Below are 20,007 nucleotides of genomic sequence, written 5' to 3' on the forward strand. Positions count from 1 at the left end.
GGGCCAGTTGTTCAAAGGTAAGCTGATCGGATTTTGGTTATCGGATTGGATAAAATCTTGAAAATGGGTTGTTCAAAAGGGAAAGAAGGAATCTGAAATCAGATTAGATCAGGGAATCCAATCCTAGTTTTAATCTGGATCAAACCTCAGTTGTTTGTTCAAAACTTATCAGTGGGATTTGGATAACTTTGATCCAAAAAAACAGGATTATCCTGATCCCAACAGGGGTAGGATTTCAAGGTGGATTTCAGGAAGAAAATGTAGTAAAACTTTAAAATTGGTCAAATAATACATTTGTATCATTTAGTGTATATACTTTTATTTATATTTTGCACTTGACTTGTGTAACCGTTGTAACAGTGATAAAGTAGACATAGGCTAACAATTAAGCTATTCAGTATAGTAAAGTAAAAATAAAATAAAAATTATCTTGTCCCCATGAAATAATCCCCAAACAGATTTCAATAACAAACAAAAAATAATATATTCATTTTTCGGTCATTCATCACCGTATATTAATTTCAAAGAAACAATCATCAGAGATGAGCCTGTCCAAAATAATGTCTAACAATTGCATCCCTTACTATACGTCCAGTCAGTCCCTGATTCTGACAGACCACCAGAGGTTGGTCTGGTTCTTGAACAGGCTCAGGTGCACCATAAACATCATCACAGAGAGGGACATTGCACCTGGTAGCGATGTTGTGCAGGACGATACACGCAAGTATTATGTTGCATGCTCCCTGTGGTTCCACTCGCAAGTAGTTAAGGCATGCAAAGCGTCTCTTCAGAACTCCATTTAAACGCTCAATTGCACATCTTGTTTTGCAATGAGCAGTGTTGAAGCGTGCCTGCGCAGGTGTGGTTGCTGCAAGAAAAGGAGTCATCAGCCATGGTAGGAGTGGATAGGCACTGTCTCCTAATATTATGCCATCCGGTCGGTTGGTTTGGAGCTCTCTGTATAAAGCACTCTCTCTCAGGATGCGTGCATCATGAACAGACCCAGGCCACTTCACCGACACAGTTTGTGATGATGAGGTCAGCATCAGCCCACAAGTTGGATGTTGATGCTGCGCCTCCCTTTCGGTTGATGTACTCCCAATCCCTCTCATGAGGTGCTTGGATATGCACATGAGTGCAGTCAATAACCCCAATAGTATTGGGCATGTTCCCCAAAAGAAAAAACTTGTGCTTGGTCTGGGCAATCTGGACATCCTTTGGAAGTGAAACAAACTGATTGACCAGGCTGGCCAATGCAATTGACACAGCTTTCACTACATCACTCACAGTTGATTTGTCCACTCCCATATCATCACCAACAACTTGGTAGAAAGTCCCAGATGCATAGAAGCGCAGACCAATGAGGACCTGTTCTTCCACAGACAGACTGTGACTCCTTCGGGTTCTCCGTTGAAGTTTTGGCCTGACAAGGTCTGCAATGTACTTAATATCAGCATTCCCAAAGCTGAAAGCGACCATACAGTTCTTCAGTGGTGTATTGCTCCAGTGGTTGTGCACGCTCAACATACACCCTTTGACGGTATCCTCTTCCACCAACACGGTGGTAGCGATGGACAATACCTGCCATGTCAGTGCCTCTCTCAAGTCCTCTGAGAAAGGCTGAATATAAGATGGCTGTCAAATACCCACACACCAATTGGCTGACGTGCTGTGGCTGGTGTTCAATTAAATGAATCATGCCCAAGGCCTATAAATACTATGTTCACTACAACAGAAGCGGTGAAACCATGGACTCAAAAGGACCTAATTTCACTGTTGCAGAAACCCATGCACTGCTGGAGGGTGTTAAGTGCCATTATGCCTCAATAGTAGGAAGCTCTGTTGCAGGTGGAATGGTGACTAACAAAAGGAAGAAAGACATTTGGGTTGAAATCACCCAGAATGTAAACGCAATGGGGTCTGGCCAGAAGAGGACCTTGGAGCAAGTGAAATTTAGATGGAAGAATCTGAGGGCCAGAGCAACGAAGGACCTTGCTGAAGCAAAAAACACCCAAACAGGCAACAAATCCTTTAAGAAAGGTGAATACACAGATGTGATTCTGGACATTATTGGAGGTGAGAACTCTAAAGCTCTGCATGGGATTCAAGGTGTTGTAGGGGATGGTGAGCCTACAATTGTAGAGGAAAGTGAGCCAGTTCCTCCTAATGCAGAGGAAACATTCATTCTGGATCTCAGCCCTATTATTGAAGAACAACCTGGATCCTCACTGGTAGAGCCAGTCGTCACAGGAGCTCAGAAAAGAGGCTTGAAGCGTCTTTTGCCGAATAAAAATGATGATTTCTATGAATCACTTCTTAAACGAGAAACTGAAAGAGCAGAAGCACAGATACTCCTGGCAGAGGAACAAATCAAGCTGACCAAACTACAGCAAACCAAAGCGAAACTTCAGATCCACCTCCTAAAAGCGGGGCTTGGAAATGCTGGTCTCTCCTCCTCAGATGAAGAAGAACCCTGAACATTCTTTATTTCGTTAACTATTGGATATTTAGCCATTTCATTTTTTTTAAGACGTTTTCAAAATATCCACAATGTATTTGTTAATGTATGTTTGTTGTTTATTTTGTTGTGGTTCAGATGTGGGTCATAAAATAAATTATGATTAGAAGTGGATGTTTATGTTATTTTTGTGTTTTGTCTCAAAATAAGAAACACTTACAGTGACCTCATGTTGGCTCTTCTACCTGTTCTTTACATAGCTGGTAGCCCACATTGTGATATGTTGTCCCATTTAGAGCACTGGTAATCCGGATTTGGTAATCTTGAAAACTGTGTATCTGGATCAGGGTGATCCAGTCCAATGTTGCTTTGAAAAACCGGCACAAAAGTAAGACGGATTACCTGATCCTGGATAGGAAAAAATGGGATTTCCAAATCCGGATCATTTTGATCCAGATTAAATGTTTTGAACAACTGGCCCTTGATGTTCTGATGTATTTTCAGAGTTTGGACAAGAACTTTATTACCACCTGCTGGTAAAATCTACAAACTGCAAATGCAGGAACTGAATTTGGACTTCGCGCTGAGATAAAACCTGCTTTTGCCACTTCATTTACATACAATACACCCCAAGTTTGCACGCCTACACCCACAGTTGCGCAAACACTCCCACCCACGGCCACTTGCAATTTGCGCTGGCACGATAATTGGCTTACAATTAGCACTCTCATGAAAACTGGATAAAACGTTGCACACGGTCTACATGCTACGATTTGCACACTCACGAAAACAGACCCAGAGCGTATAAACTAATACTGCTCACAAATTATATCCACTGGAATAATACGAAAATTAGCTGAACATTTTCACTCAATGATTATACGCTACACGGACTGGTTTAGCCATTGTGCACCCTCTCTATGTTTACATCAGTGTCTCCTGCAGAACGCGTTTATATATGCTGCCGAGGGCCCCTGGGCTTAAGCCCAGGTAAGCCTGTGCATTAATGCGGCCCTGGTCATCGATAAACTATTTTAAATGAAATTTGAACTACTATTTTCAGGCTTTCCACAACAAGCATAAATCAGTCACCTTCTTATACCAACAGGGTTGACCTCTCCACGTCACAGATGCATCCATGATGTCATCAGCCACCAAGAAAAATGCCTGGAGCTGGGGAGTAAACAAAATCTATATTACCCACTTTATAATGCTACAGCATTGCTGAATAGTAATTTAATGACAAATCAAGATCTTCACATACCAGTTCAATACACCATCCAACCAAAAGAGCATGGTGAACTTCATCAGGTGACACTTCAGACGGAGAGACCAGCTCCCGTAGAGAACCAATCACAGACAACCCTCGGTTTCTCTTGCCTCCAAGAGCATTGTAGCAAAGCACCTAGACAAAAACAAAAGAGCTTGATTTAGAGCATGATTATTTCCTAAATTGCCATAAATTCAGTACAGAGAGGATGAAGGAATCTGTGCTAGTGTTTTAAACATTAGTTAATGTCTATGAACATACTCCCTTTATAAAAGTTTAGCTGCGGACATCTAAATTAGTCTTCAACTTCTATGTTGTTAAACATATTTTGTGTTAACTGTATATAAGTAGTATGATGTTAACCACAGTGCAGCCTGCCATTTATTTCACTTTTACTCAAAAGCAGCAGTTTACCCCACCTCTCTGAGTCTGTTGAGGGCATCAGTGAGAACTGGATCAGTGAAGTCCTGCTCGGTGAGTTCAGACACCAGACTCTCAAACTCCCTGTCAAAGAGCTGAGCATCGACAACATCTTTCCTTGCTGCTGCACACCGTTACTGCACCTGCTGGCTCCCTGAAACGATGAAGTACACAAATACAGTGAGATGAGAGGGAGAAATATGTACAAGATGGTTAAGGCACAGGGAAACATATGACAACATGAGTTTTACATCACTTTGGACTATAAATATTTAGGATGCTGGAAATTTGAGCCATGGTTACTGGAAGCAATAACTAAGTTCCTGATAAACCTGATACAACAATTTACTGTTACAGTTTGTTTATACAGTCGGATTAGAGGGATAGTTCACCCAAAAATGAACATTCTCTCATTATTTACTCACCCTTATGCATCCCAGATGTGTATGACTTTCTTTCATCTGCTGAACACAAACACAGATTTTTAAAAATATCTCACCTCTGTAGGTCCAAAACAATACAAGTGAATGTGCACCAAACTTTTGAACCTCCAAAAAGCCTACAAAGGCAGTGTAAAATTAATCTATAAGACTCCAGTGGTTAAATCCATGTCTTCAGAAGCGATATGATAAATGTGGGAGAGAAACAGATCATTATTTAAGTGTTTTTTTTTACTGTGAATTCTCCTCCCTGCCCAGTATCTGGAGATATGCACGAAGAATGTGAATCGGTAAAAACAAAAGAAGAAGAATTTGAAAGTGAAGTTGAAAGCTGAGATTTGACTTAAAAACTGATCTGTTTCTCACACACACTTATCATATCGCTTCTGAAGACATGGATTTAACCACTGGAATCTTATGGATTATTTTATGTTGACTTTGTGATTTTTGGACCTTAAAAGGCCACCTTTAACTTTCAATATATGGACCTACAGAGTTCAAATATTCTACAAAAAAAATTTGTTTGTGTTCAGCAGAAGAAAGAAAGTCATACATATCTGGGATGGCATGAGGATGAATTGATGAGGGAATTTTCATTTTGGGGTGAACTATCCCTAGCTGATGTTACGAGATGACTAACATCAGCGTGACAGTCTTTATCAGGAAAAGTAAGAATGTATATTTTTGAACAGATGCAAAATTCATTATAACCAATTTTACAGAAAGCGAAACGATACTATCACCTTAGACTCCTTCAGTTATAAACAAACTTCACTATCAAAGGTAAACGCAATTCAAACTCTGCTAGCTTAGCAGGAGGGAGATAAAAAATATTATTCACATGCCAATCAAAATGAACTTGATTATAATAAAGCAAGAGGCTAACTTTGACTTACCATTACGAACCAGTTCTTGCTTAAACTACTGGCACACACATATCTGTAAGCTTTTATTTTACCTGTCGTACAAAACAGTCAAGACGTCCCATAAAACCGAAGGCGTACCGACTATTGTAGTTTTTCAGTACATTTGTTGCAGTCTCATGCGTTATTTAAACTACAAACACCGAAATGCATTGCAAATGATCGTTTGACATCACGAACCTCCATTGGCTGAAGCAGTCGAACGAGGATGGGCTCCAGAGCAATTAGCAAATGAGAAGAGACATGAGCCGAAACAAGGGTGGAGTGAATGCCAGTGGACCAATCAGGTTTTGGAGACATGTTGGATCTTACAGTATGATGTACAGTAGGTTTTCTTCACTGTTGGACTCACATTACATGCTTTACGTAATACACGCTAATAAAATGCTAAACTGATTTTGGGATAGTTTGCAGATCATAAACATGATTTAATTAGGATTTTTGAATTAAATTCTATTCATCTATACAAATTCACATTTGTATATTGTGGCAACAGATGAATTGAAGGATTTTGTAGTTATTTTGCTTCCTGTCTATTTGTTCATAAACTATACAGTATGTTTGTAGTATCCATTAACATCTTTTGTAAAGATGCTTTGATTGGTGATGCTTTATATCAGCGGTTCTCCACTTTTTATACCACTTTTTGTCTCCAAGGCCCCCCATTGTCTGAGAAAATATTCGAAGGCCCCCCATGTACACTATTAGATATTTATATTTTAAGATATATCTGTAAAATAAGATATTTCCTTAAAACTTGTGATTCCAGAAATGTCTAGAACTGTATATTCTTCATACAAAACAAGCTGTTGAAGGGAGTTATTACATTTTTAGCATTTTCAGTAAGTTGAGTTATGATAATTATAAAAGAATTATAATAATCTGTCATATTTTAAATAATTTTAAGATATCTTGAGGCCCCCCTGGAAGTATGCTGAGGATATCTTGTGGGTCCCAACCCCCTGGCTGAGAACCACTGCTTTATACCACTCTCTAAACTAAGATAGCAAAGTTTATGAGGCACATTTAGGCACACAGAGTGCCAAGTCTGCAAATGTTTTAAGAATGCTATAATACATTAGCATGTTTTATAAAATATTCCAACCATTCAACAATGACCATTCAACGGCTTATCTTTTTTTCCCACTAGCTCCTACAAGAGCTTTGCTTCTAATGTCACCCAAAACAGGTGGCTTACTTACCTGTGGCTTGTTTATTGATAAAGATCTGATGTAATATAACCAATCTCCGTTAGAAGTGTTTGCATGTGAGGACTGGGTGTTGCAAATGAGCCGATCATTTCTTACTGGAGAACTTTCCACAAGTAATGCAACAGATGTTCTTTATGTATGCTGTGTTGACACAGGAAGAAAAAAAAAAACTGTGTTGCAAAATGTAATTTAAGTAGAGAGAAGAGTAAAAAATGTGCTTTTATATGTGTAGAAATGGCTTACGGATCTGGCTGATGAATTGTTACAGTGCTTCCTGCGTTAAGATTAAGTTAATTACTGGTGCCAGATCGCCTATAGGTGTGGTCTCACAAGGAGGTTAAAAACACGGTGGGTCTTTTTCCATGAAAGACTGTAAAATGTGTGTGCAATCATTTTAGGACATCGTCAGCTGGTGTTTGCAGATTTAGTTGTTATTGTGTGAGAAGAACCATTGTAGCCTTCAGTGCTTTGTGTGTTAGTGTTGGGTGATGGTTACTTTTTTAAATACCCTGAGAAGCTTGACCTGAACTTTGGATATTTCATGGTTTTGCACAATTATTTTACATTTATTTGCTGATATATATGCCCAGCAATAAGTATACTGTAGTATCGCATGGCACTAAGACTATGAAATCTTCTGATAAATGCCTCACATTACCTTTTCTTGATGAGTTATGTATCTCAAAACAGACTGATCAGACTGATAAAATTGAAATATTTATGGACGATCTTTTAGTGGACAGACTCCAAAAGGACCACGCCAGAAAACTGCATAAAGCCAGAAAAAAAGAGAAGAAGAAGAAAGAAGAAGCAATTGATAATGCAGAGAAAAGACTTCATCTGTCAGATGACAAAAATGACAAAAAAAAAACAGATGGAAAAGCTTAATAAACGATTGTTGTGTACCGCAAAGGAGTTTATAAGGCAAAAACAATTTACATGTCCTAATTGTGAAATGTCAATGTTGCAGAAGAAGCTTGCATTGCAGAAAATATAATGCAAGCCTGCTCTGCCCACTGAAATGTTATTGTTTCCTGTGTTATTTCTGCATGAGCATTAAAGGGGGGTTAAGCAGAGGTTAGAACTATGCCTGTTCCTGTAACCTTTGGACATAGAAGAGAATAGGTCTTCTGTGAGACCATTGAGAGGCCAGGGGCAGGACGAGGTTTTAACACATGTAGGTGAGATAACGGGTAAATGTTTAGTAAGCTTGTTGAACGTAAATTATAGAGTAGTAAGCATCTTTGTATGTAGAGCAAGAACTGTGAAAGTTTCCTAATAAGGAATTGTTTCTTTAAGGGGACTGCCCCCAAGTTCTTAAAGACGGCCCCAATTAAACCATATAAATGTTTCTGTTTCCTGTTCTTCGGGGCCGCACTCCGAGGTGAAGTATATACGCTTTTCTGTTATTTTTTATTTTTGAATCTATTGTCTTTGTATTATTCTGAAACATAAATATGATGTTCAAAGTCAAACGCAAGGAATGTTAATCCCCAAGTTGAAGTACCTAAGTAGATTGGTGCAAACTGTATAATATGTATAATTATATTAATATATCATTAAAATAAAGTATTAGACAAAAAGTACCATTGTAAATTATATTTTCTTTTCTCTTTACATCATTGTAACTCTCCTAAAATGTACCTCATGCATTCCCTTCCAAAGGGACTTTGTTCTCTTCTAACTTAAAGCACTCGGGCTTGGTAAAGAGTGGCGTGCTGTCATAGCAACCATGTTATGTTACATTTCCGTTTGTCCTACAAAGGTCGTCTCAATTAAACGAGGCTTGTTTAATGGAGGACACTCGGTATACTGCAGCCTTCAAATGACGCATCCTACCAAGCATGCAGCCATCCAAACGAGACACAGCCTCTGTTGTATTCTGTTGAGGATCTTTTGATCGATTTATTATATTCTGAATCCCCTTTTTTTTTTTTTTATTTGCTTGAATTTGTTTGTAGAAAGTGTCTTGTCTTTTTGCAGTTCTTGGATAACTCATATCTGAAATTTAAGTAAAAGTATCAATTTGTGCCTTTGTTCCATGCCTCCTGGGAAGTTTTCCTGTGGAGAATATTGAAGTAATGTATGGGTGCCCTAATACCCTAAACTTAGTTCAAATCATGGGAAATGCACCCTAACAAATTTAATTTGTTTTGTCTTGAAGAAATGAGAAGCAAGCAAAAATCAGAAGTGGTCTTTAACTGCATTTTACATAATCTTTTATTTATTTATTTTACCGATTCTGTTGACAAAAATACTTTAGATTTATTGAATATCACCAATCATCAGACATGCAGTGCTCTGGACGTGCTAAACATCATCTTGAGTGGGAGACATGGGTTTGATTCCAGCTCATGTTGTGTTCTGGTCTCATTCTCTCCACATGATTTCCTGTCTCTTTTACCTTTCAAAAGTGTCAAAAAACCCAAATAAACAAATATGCATATTAGAAAGAAACACATTTGCATGTAGATAAGTATATTATTTGTCATTAAAATCAAAAGACTATATAATCCACAATTTCCAATTTAGAGTTGAGCTATATGTGATAGCTTTACTGTTCAGTGATATACTATACATTAAGTGCTTGACAAAACGGATATATATTATCTATTTATATATATCTTTATATGATATTATCAAATCTCTAGTAATTTTTTCTGTAATTTCTGTTTTTCCTGTGCAAACATGTTAGCCAAATAAGATTATATAGATATTATATATTCAATAAGAATAAAACATAATAAAAAAATAATAATGTTTCTTGTTCAGTTGTTTGTCTCAATGATCTGTTTTGTTTTTTTGCTTGATTAAAATATCAGGAAATTGTATACATATCTGTTTTTATCTAAGCCAAAGATAAGATATCTAAGCCTAAGCTTCTAAATTGAGCTATCAAGACTATTACAGTGCATGCTACTGGAAAGCAAAGCTTAGTATCATTTTGTACATTGCAAGCCTGTAAAACAGAAAAAAAAATTTTGGGATTCCCTCAGTAGTATGATGCTTGTTCTTCCTCACAGAATCCAGCTTGAGCAGCCTCTTGAATCCTTTTGGTTTGGTTTGGAGTAGCAGGGGGCAGAATGGCAAGCAGCTCTCGATCAATCTTTTCTAGTCTTGCAGTGCTCTTCCTATCAAACTCCTCTTTATTCTTCAGAACAAGTTTTATGATGCCTTTTTGTGCCTCATCACAGGAAATATGCAACATTTGACGCTCCTGCCCAAATTCTGGCTTACTTTTATCCATGACCATTAGTTTGCCCAGTGAACTGACACGATCCATCAAGTATTTGGTGGACACATCTGTGTATGTTCCAGAGATCATGTGGACCAGACTTGCAATGTTACAGGCTTGGAAGGCTTGGTTGTAGAGCAGATCTTTTGAGAAGAGCTTGGCATTGTAGGAGAGGGCTTGTGTTTTCTCAGATGTAGACACAAAGTTTTTGAGAGTTGTGCTCAAGCTAGTTTTCACAATGTTGGAAACCATCTGAAAGAAGTGAACCATCTTTTCCCACTGCTCCTTCACTCTCCCCATGGCATCCATACCTTTGACCAACATCTCTATGGTGGTTTTGAAGTCAATCTCTTTAAGTTCACATTGTCTCATTGTGACCAGAATGTCTGTTAGTTCCTTTTGGTTCTTCTCTAGGTTCTCCACACACTTTTCATAGGTCTCCCTCGTCTTGTTCAGCTGAGCTCTGGACTGCTCTATGGAATATCGTGCATTCTCAGATGCTCTCTGTGAAGGTCTCATGTTCTCTGGCCTGTTTTCTTCTTTGTACATCATTGGAGGTTTTGGAGAAATGGCTGGAGATTTTGTAATGTCTTTCCTTTTGGTATCAAAAACATAGGCTGAATTTACCAGATCCAAGACCTTCTTTTTTATCGCCATCTCTTTATCTTCGTCACATTTGCCATCTGGAGCATATTTTGCCAGTTGCTGGCATATGTTAATGCCATTCTTGCAAAGCTCCTGAGCTTGTAACTTTACACCGCATTTAGGGATTTTCTTTAAATCATTGTTTATTCTTTCAAACTGCTTTTTCATGAAATCACTTTTTGTAGATTTCTTCTTTTGATCATACAGATTTGTCCAGGCAATGTCATCATCCTCACTATTCACTTTCATTATTTGCTGGATATTCTGCAAACAATTTAGAATTTCAGCAGACTTACTATATGCGTTTATTTCATCAACCACATCTCCTACCAATTCCTGACTTTTAATCTTGCTCTTAGTTTCACTTATTGTTGTTGCTGCATCACACGCTTCTTTCACTGGGTGAGTTATAATGGATGTCACTCCATTAATCAGGCCTGTAATGCTTTCTGATATCCCACCAACAATGTCCATACCAATCATTTCCCATCCTTTAGGTAGAGAATCCATAGCTTTCTGGTAACTCTCATGAGCCTGCTTCAGTTCATTCTCCATGGCACTCACTGCCTTATCAGTCCTTTTCTTGGTTTCTTGTGCTGATTGCTCCCTCATTTTGGTCTCCTCTAATTTATTCTTGATCGCTTCCATCTCCTCTCCATAAAAGTGCTCTGCGTTCACACACGCTTCCAGCAGCTCTTGGATAATATTGATCACATCTTTGAACCGGGTTTCAGTTGCAGCAGACAACACAAGACACTCATCTGCAATAACTCGGATATTGCCTAGTTGATCAGGAAGATGTGCTTGGACAACCTCGTCATCGCCTTGGAATAAAATCTTCACAGCTGTCTTCATGTAATCTGGAACAGTGGCAGTATGCAGGCGAATCTGATCCATGCTTGTATGGGCCTTGTTAAATGCATGCCAACCAGTGTTACATACTTGCATGAGGCAAGCTCGAAAGGAATCGGGGTATTTGATGAATTTATAACCATCTTTGGGGGAGTTTTTATTGATAGAGAAATCTGTTGTGGAAGAGATGAATACAAGCTCTCCCATGATGGCAATGGATAGTGGTGCTGGAGTCAAATACTCTTCCCAGTTGGCATAGGGCTGCATTACAAGTTTGGTTTGATTTCTCATCTCCTCAGCAGAGGTAAGGCTTTGGGTAATCTTTGAAATAGCAGAATCCATGGCTTCTCTGTTCCTGCTCAAAACAGAGAGAAAAATAGCTGCTTTGAAATTAACTGTTCTGTGGGAGAATGCCACTTTGTAATTAGTTAAAAAAGTGTTTATTTCACAGATGGCTGCATTCATCAGAGCAGTTTTTATAAAACAAATATGTATTTTTTCACCTTTTATAAAACTTTTACCTATATTTAAGATTTACGCATTTCAATTTCAAATCAAATTCACCATTCAGCGTGTAGATGGAAATGGTTTGTTTGTTTCTTTTTGTTAAAATACAATCTTTTAATTAGAAACAGTCCATCTCTTTGAGGTGACTTAACAAACTGTATACTTTTAAATATGTTAGTTACATATTAAAGACAGATATAGTTTTGAGCACCTAACCCCACCCCACCCCATCATTAAACCTTACCAATTCTTAACAATATAAAACATGTAATACTGTGAAGGCAGCCACATCTCATTCAAAATGATACATACAAACTTTAGTATGTTGCAGTCACAGATACGCAAGTGCCAATGGCATTTGACTTCAGTGACGTCAAATCTGTCCTTGCACTTCTAGAGGTGGCAATTTTTTAAATGTTTAAATGAATGTGGGATTTGAGTGTTATGGCGGATGGCAATGATGATCATTGAATAAAGGCTTAAACTTCACTTTGTTCCTAGCCTACATGACTTTAGAAGTCTCTGACATCCTGAAAACATATTTTGTGTCCCACAGCAAACAAAATAAAAATGAATGATTTATGAGTTAATGATAACAGTATTTTCATTCATTTCATTTTAAAATTTAGCCTTGGCTAAAGTATTGAAATCCTCTGATGCGAGTTGAATATTTCACCAGAGTGACATTTAACACTTATGGACCAAGGTGATGTTTTGGTGGTACAGGCACCAGTGCTAAATTTAACACCGATAAGGGCTGGGCTATCCTGTTTCAAACTGTTCATACTTTTCGCTGGGTTAATAATTAATCCTGGGTATTCATGCAGAAAGGGGTCACAGTTAAAACGCAAATGCAATGCTAATTCGGCTGTGGTTTCATAAAAAGCGGTGCTAAGTCTCTTTCAAAATTACAAGTGTTAAACATTACTTTACCCAGGGTTAAAAGTAGGGTTTTAAAAGACATTAACCCGATGTGAAAGGGTTTTATATTACGTTTGTAATATAAAACGTGTTACAAAAACTGGTTCAATTTTGTCAGATTTAACAATGAAATATGCTCAATTTGGCCAGGTTTACAGAATAAGCTTACATTTTCTTCTCTCTATTTTGCATCCATTTATTGTGTAACAAATACTCAGAAATAAATATCAAATCTAAATGTAAACGGTAAATCTAAATCTTTAATTTAAATCTAAATGTTAAAATTAAATGTAAATCTCAAATATAAATCTAAATGTTATATATAAATTAGGGCTGTCAATCGATTAAATTTTTTAATCGAATTAATTACATGGTGTCCCGCTTAATTAATCGCGATTAATCGCATTTACAAATCTTTGCTGAGAAAGCCCCTCATATAAATATAATTCAATATATAATGATGAAATAATGATACTTAGTTATCTTTAAATATAATATATATATATAATAAAAAAATATTCAGATAATTAAAATGCATTACATTCTTGTGACAGATGTTGATCATTAATAAGACAATACAAAAAGCGGCTTTAGAATACAATGTATTGTTTACTACCATATTATTGACAGTACACATAAGTCAATCATTGGCATACAGTTCACAGCAATCCATTTCAGAAGAGAATTTGTCAATCAGTTCGGGATTTATTATGAGGGCTTGTTTAAGGACCGTCAATGAACACCTGCGTCAGACATGCTTGTGTAGCGTCTCGGGTGCGTTGCATCATAAACATCAAATTTAGTTCGGATTTGCGCTCCATCAAGTGTTTTGAACACCAGAACGTAACGCTTGTCTGTGTTGTTGCTGCTCAAGGGTGTTTTTCTTCACTGTATAAACTGCGCATTGCCACACAGCTGAAATTTCACTTACTGCCAGGCCCGGATTACCCAATGGGCATTATGGGCACGAGCCCAGGGGCCCATGCGCACTTGGGGCCCAAGCCAGGGGAAGATTTGTTTATATTTTTAAATTTTTTTTTTCATTTCCAAAAACGGAGCGTATATTTGCACTATGTGCCGGGTGCCTGTCTTTTTAGCAAAAAGACGCTCGACACAAAATAACTACTGTAGCGTAAGGCGTGAGGTGCATGATGGCTTTTGACGCGTTCGGCCAGAGTTCGAATCCGCCTTTTGCCGAACTCGCTCTTCTCCCTTTTCCCAACACATGCAGGTATACCGCTGGTGGTGACACGTACGCGTGCATTTGAACAACACTTGCAACAAAACTAGCACTAGTGTAATTGCTAAATAAGTTAATTGCCATTATGCAACGTTTTAGAAAAGTATGAATTAGCAGAATATCCAGTGTTATGAAAACAGTAGGTCAACATAACTACAATGCATTCTTTAATTCCCTGTCTTATTCTGCCCTCTGGCATATCGAAATTAATACAAACCTTAACATAAGAGACGGACAGTGTTATTAACAGACAGTAAAAATCATACTAATAATACTATGTAAAAAAAATCTGATGAGCCCAGAATATAAACTCAACGTGTTTAATTCCACGTTATAAGCATTGCCGAATACACTCAAATGAGATCGACTTAGAAAAGACGTCAATAAATGCACGCGTCACCTGCTACATCCTCTTTGTTGCATGCGCAAATTATGATCACTAATACAAAATACAACATTTTATTCATAAAAATGTCTCTATTTGTAGAAATTGCTGCACATTCGTTTAATTCTGAATTTTGCACACATAAGTTGAAAGCAATAAGAATAAAAAATGAACTTAGAACAACAAAAACACAAAAGCGCCTCAGTGCACTGTCACTGATGGCCATTGAATCTCAGCTGGTCATGGACTTGGATTTTGATGACATTGTAACTGAGTTTGCTAACAGGAAAGCCAGGAAGAAGTCTTTTTAAGGGCAGCCGGAGAGAGGAGAGACAGACAGACAAAAAAGTGAGGAGAGGAGGAGAAAGAAAGACAGACAGACAGACAGACAGACAGACAGACCCTGAGGAGAGGAGGAGAAAGACAGACAGACAGACAGACAGACAGACAGACCCTGAGGAGAGGAGGAGAGGATGAGACAGACAGCCCCTGAGGAGAGGAGGAGAAAGACAGACAGACAGACAGACAGCCCCTGAGGAGAGGAGGAGAGCATGAGACAGACAGGCAGACCCTGAGGAGAGGAGGAGAGGATGAGACAGACAGCCCCTGAGGAGAGGATGAGACAGACAGCCCCTGAGGAGAGGAGGAGAGGATGAGACAGACATCCCCTGAGGAGAGGAGGAGAGGATGAGACAGACAGCCCCTGAGGAGAGGAGGAGAAAGACAGACCCTGAGACTGAGGAGAGGAGGAGAAAGACAGACAGATAGACAGACAGCCCCTGAGGAGAGGAGGAGAGCATGAGACAGACAGACAGACCCTGAGGAGAGGAGGAGAGGATGAGACAGACAGCCCCTGAGGAGAGGATGAGACAGACAGCCCCTGAGGAGAGGAGGAGAGGATGAGACAGACAGCCCCTGAGGAGAGGAGGAGAAAGACAGACCCTGAGACTGAGGAGAGGAGGAGAAAGACAGACAGATAGACAGACAGATAGACAGACAGCCCCTGAGGAGAGCATGAGACAGACGCTGAGGAGAGGAGGAGGTATTGTGTGTGTGTGTGTGTGAGAGAGAGAGAGAGAGAGAGAACAACTTACATGAAATATAGTATTATCAAAAAAAAAACAAAAACAAACTGCTTTATTTTACATTTGATTTACATTTACATTTAGGGCATTTGGCAGATGCTTTTATCCAAAGCGACTTACATGTAGTACATTTGTCAATAGTTGGACAGGTCATACACCAGCAATGGTAATTTGTATTGTAAGCAACCAATATTATACCATAATACTTACAGCATCTTGTAATGTGTCTACTACCATTTCACTATCATTCAATCATCAAACAAAGTGCCATTAGGGGCCATGAATAATAAAGTGCTAAATACATAAGTGCAGAATTTTTTTAGTATAAAGAAGAGAGTATAAAGAAGAGTAAAAAAGTTGAGTTAAGATGACCTATACTGTTTGCATCCTTTTCATCACAGGAAGAGGAGAGGGGGAGAGAGACAAAGAGCGGCAGCCCCTGTAGAGCCGAGGAGTCGAGGACAGGAGAGGAAGAGTGAGACAGACAGGAAAGCTACAATAATGGGTGTGTGTACGTGTTTGTGTGTTAATTATGGAAAAATTTGATTCATATAACTGGATTGGTAAAGGTGAGGCACTATGTGCTTGCATATGCCAGCTAGTTGCTCGCTATAGGTGTTACCAACAAATAGTATCCAAAAATTCAAAAGCTTGATTGTGTGGGTGGGGTGGGGGGCCCTACAAGACATTGTGCCCAGGGGCCTCTGAATTCTTAATCCGGGCCTGCTTACTGCCCTCTGTAGTAAACAGGTGGTACTACAAGCTTGCATTTCTCAAAAATCTTCCATACGCCAGTGCGGGCATTGAGATTAATTGCGTTAATTTTTTTAACTTGTTATCTTTAGTCAAATTAATCGCACTGAATTAACGTGTTAAATCGACAGCCCTAATATAAATGTTAAATCTTGAGCTAAACATTTAGAGGACATGTAAATTAATAACGTGGGTGTATTCAAGTAATTCCAAATGGAGACGAGCGCATGGCTTGCGGGGTGGATTCTCGATGGATTTAGTAAAAAAATGCCCGCTTCCTTCACCACACGCCAGTGAACACATACCGCAAGATGCACACTCATCTCCCGATCCATCTCGACAGTCTCACACATTGCACCCACCCCTCTCATCAAAAAATGTAAAGCAAAGTTTCTGGTCTAAGTCACTGTAATCACAAAATAAAATGTGCTCCCTTCTACAATACTTCCATTGAAATATTCTTAGTTATGTAAAAAAAACTTTCTTACACACATGGGGTATTTTTTGACATACATCGGCATAACATCACAGCAGGTTTCTAATCAGCATGCACCTGCCGGTGATCACCAATTGTGTCTAGAAGGTAACCCCCCAGCAGCCTAAATGTATACCTCGCCTGTCCGCATTCCACGAACAGTCCACGTTATGTAATTTCATCATCACGAGTGTCTGTACACGTCCGTGCACAGTGTCCCCATGCAGCCAGATTTATCTGCACAAGGTTGACTTTTGAGATGGAAGAGTCCACAAGTGGGGCTTTTCCACTCCACGGCTCGACTCAACTTGACTCAGCTTGACTCTGCTCGCTTTTTGGGGGTTTTCCACTGTGGATAGTACCTGGTATCTGGTACTTTTTTAGTATCACCTCGGTCGAGGTTCCAAGCTAGCATCGGTGGATTTGCGACACGGACATCAACCTGCTAGTTTTAAAGTTAGCAACAGTGGTAGCAGTATCATTTGTTCAGGCGACTTTCAAATTGTGAAAAAGAAATGGCTGTGCGAAAACCATGCCGAGGTCATTAAATATGGTGCAGACGTTCCTCTCGTTAGTAGCCAAGGAGAGGATCCAATGAGAGCTGGATGGGGCGACGTGAAACGAAAACGTCTTTCAGGAAGTGTCTCAGCTGTTGGCGCAACTATGACGATCAGCCTATAATCCCACCACTTTCCTCCAAGGGATGTCTTTTTTCGTCCGGTTTCTGTACATGTATGACGTTCTGTCATACAATTCCGGGTGCCCACACACCGCTACAACAATTTTTTCATCCATTTTTCTTCTGCTACTTCGTCAGTACGTCAGTGACATCCGGACAATATCAATGCTGATGGGCTTTCGCAACAACGTGTCATGCAGATTTCTCGCTCAAGTTGAAAAATACGCGAATTAATGAAGGAAGCGAATGAAGCAATTTCGCGTGTTCGAGTCGCGCCATTCGCGCTGCCCGGCGTGAATTCACGTCTATGCCCTTCTTTGCATTGACTTTGTATGTAATCGCGCCACACGAAACGCTCACTTAGTTGTATGTGAACGCACCAAACCTTTTTAAACCATTATGTTATTCCTGCAACATCTTAATGACAATTTTAGCAACTAATATTTCAAAAAATATTGTGAAAGAGCCAAAAACTTGGATGGATAATGGAGACATACTCTGTTACTCAATATTGAAACATATCTAGCAGGACTCTGCTGATATTCAAAACATTTAGAAAATGTTACACAATTAACAAGACATGAAAATTGCAACATTAGTTTCTACATTGTACAAAAACAGAGCATTATTTTAACAGGCCATATTGGGCTTTCTGTACTTTCATCCGTGACCTATGCTGTTTTTGACTTTTTATGTATAATTTTCTTTTTTGTTGGTATTGTTTGTATCTTATGGGACATCCCTGATCCTCTGCCCAGATTCATGCAGGCGCTCAGCTTACTTTTGGGCATATTTGCATGTCTCTTGTGTTTCTCTGTCTGTATCAATCAGTGAAAATGTAAAAATATGAAATATTATGAATTAATATGCATACAATAAACAACTCCATATCACTACCAAAACAGCCAGCTTGTTCTGTACTGACAAAAGTGCCTTTTAAGATGGTGTTCGCTGTCCTTTTCTGCATATCACTGCGCAGTTTTGTGGTCTGTTCTGCATAATGCAGCGGCTCATTATTTCTTATCGAGGCCCATTCGGCACGTTTCGCGGCTGAACCACAGGCCCGCTCGTTTCTCCCGATGGCCTTTCCGCCCCTGATCGACCCAAAAGTGTGTCGGCCCACCAGGAAAATGCCCGGTATGCCAGATTACCAGTCCAGCCCCGCATATAGCCTATATCACCCCCATGAATGGGTTTGCTCGTGTGCGCGCGCATTGATGGCCGTGAGAAATGCCATATTATGATTATAATATAATGATTTTTGGAAGCGTGCATTGCCACAGACTTTGTATAACTGCAATAGACATGATACTTGATACATTTCACAATGATGCAGGCCATGCAGCTGCTTGTTGGTCTTATAAAGCAACAAGCTATGCTATTTTAAGAGGTTTTTACAGTGTCAGTGTGCGATTATGATGTTATCGAATTTTCATGACCATTGAAGATTCATGAAAAAGAAACCCATTGTCCACACAACAGCCAGCGCTGACAGAATAATGTAAATTTGGTGCATGTAATTTTCACGCATTTGTGCAAAGAGGCTGTTATTGGCAGAGTGACATTTCTTTAATTAAAATTTGTACGTCTGAGATTTTGCTTATCACTTTGTGTTAGACGAGGACGCTGACATGCTGTTTACTGTTATTGCGCATATTATGGACTCGCACATTATTCAAGGTGCTGTCCGTCATTTTGACCCATAAAAACAAGAAAGAAACTCCGCTTAAACCATCTTCTCATGGTATATCTCTCCCTCTGTCTCTGCGTGCGCATGAAAGAAAGAGAGGGAGGGAGAGGACAGCGCTCGTATGTGAGTGAAAAAAGCTTTTAATGCAAAAATAACAAACGCGCCTCTTTTAAAAGTATTTGGTATATGAGGGAAGATGCATTAGTGATTTTAATTCTGATGGTTGGCTGCAATTATAAGTTCAAACTTTAAGCGTTAGATTAGCTGTTAGGCCTACTTGTGCCATGCGCCCAAATAATTTTCAGTTTCTTGCCCGTATTAAGAAAACAACAACAACAGCAACAAAATTGATTCTTATTTAATCCCTGGACTAAATAGATATATCCGGATTAATATTCATATATTCATATCTAGATATGTATCAATTTTAGTCCAAAACTATGACTACTGCAACTAATAAATGTAGATTAAATAATACAAATTTAACCTAAAGGTTAAATAAAACGGCATGTTTAACTCCTATCCGCTCTTATTTTATACAACAGCATTAATACAAAAATAATTGCCTTACCCTGTTCAAAAGTTAACCTTTTCTCTCAAGTCACAGATGCAGGTTTGTGGTGGAATGGATGCGCATGGAATGGATGACAGAATTTATAGACTAGACTACTATAAATGGGGGTTGGGGGGTTCAGTTTGAGACTAGCTTGTATGAGTCATCCTTGTTGTTTTGCTGAAAATGCATGTTGCTTTCAGTTTCAGAGTGACAGCTGGGGGGTGGGGTTTCAAAGTTTCGGTTTGAGACTAGCTTGTATGAG

At 39.0% G+C, this 20,007-nt stretch overlaps 1 protein-coding gene and 1 long non-coding RNA gene across 2 annotated transcripts; both read right to left on the reverse strand.

The window, feature by feature from the left end:
* Window positions 1–3,353: 3,353 nt before the first annotated feature.
* On the reverse strand, window positions 3,354–5,588 carry LOC127656511 (uncharacterized). Its single transcript, XR_007972168.1, has 4 exons — window positions 5,485–5,588; window positions 4,148–4,302; window positions 3,723–3,863; window positions 3,354–3,631 (listed from the first exon to the last, which is right to left on the reverse strand). It is a non-coding gene; the product is annotated as an uncharacterized LOC127656511 (long non-coding RNA).
* Window positions 5,589–8,963: 3,375 nt separating this feature from the next.
* Window positions 8,964–19,807, reverse strand: LOC127656296 (uncharacterized). Its single transcript, XM_052144550.1, has 2 exons — window positions 19,761–19,807; window positions 8,964–11,809 (listed from the first exon to the last, which is right to left on the reverse strand). The coding sequence occupies exon 2, from the start codon at window positions 11,794–11,796 to the stop codon at window positions 9,715–9,717; it is 2,082 nt and encodes a 693-aa protein (XP_052000510.1). The 5' UTR covers window positions 11,797–11,809; window positions 19,761–19,807; the 3' UTR covers window positions 8,964–9,714.
* Window positions 19,808–20,007: the final 200 nt, after the last annotated feature.

The sequence above is a fragment of the Xyrauchen texanus genome, chromosome 15 (assembly GCF_025860055.1).
Source record: "Xyrauchen texanus isolate HMW12.3.18 chromosome 15, RBS_HiC_50CHRs, whole genome shotgun sequence".
Classification (NCBI taxonomy): Eukaryota; Metazoa; Chordata; class Actinopteri; order Cypriniformes; family Catostomidae; genus Xyrauchen; species Xyrauchen texanus.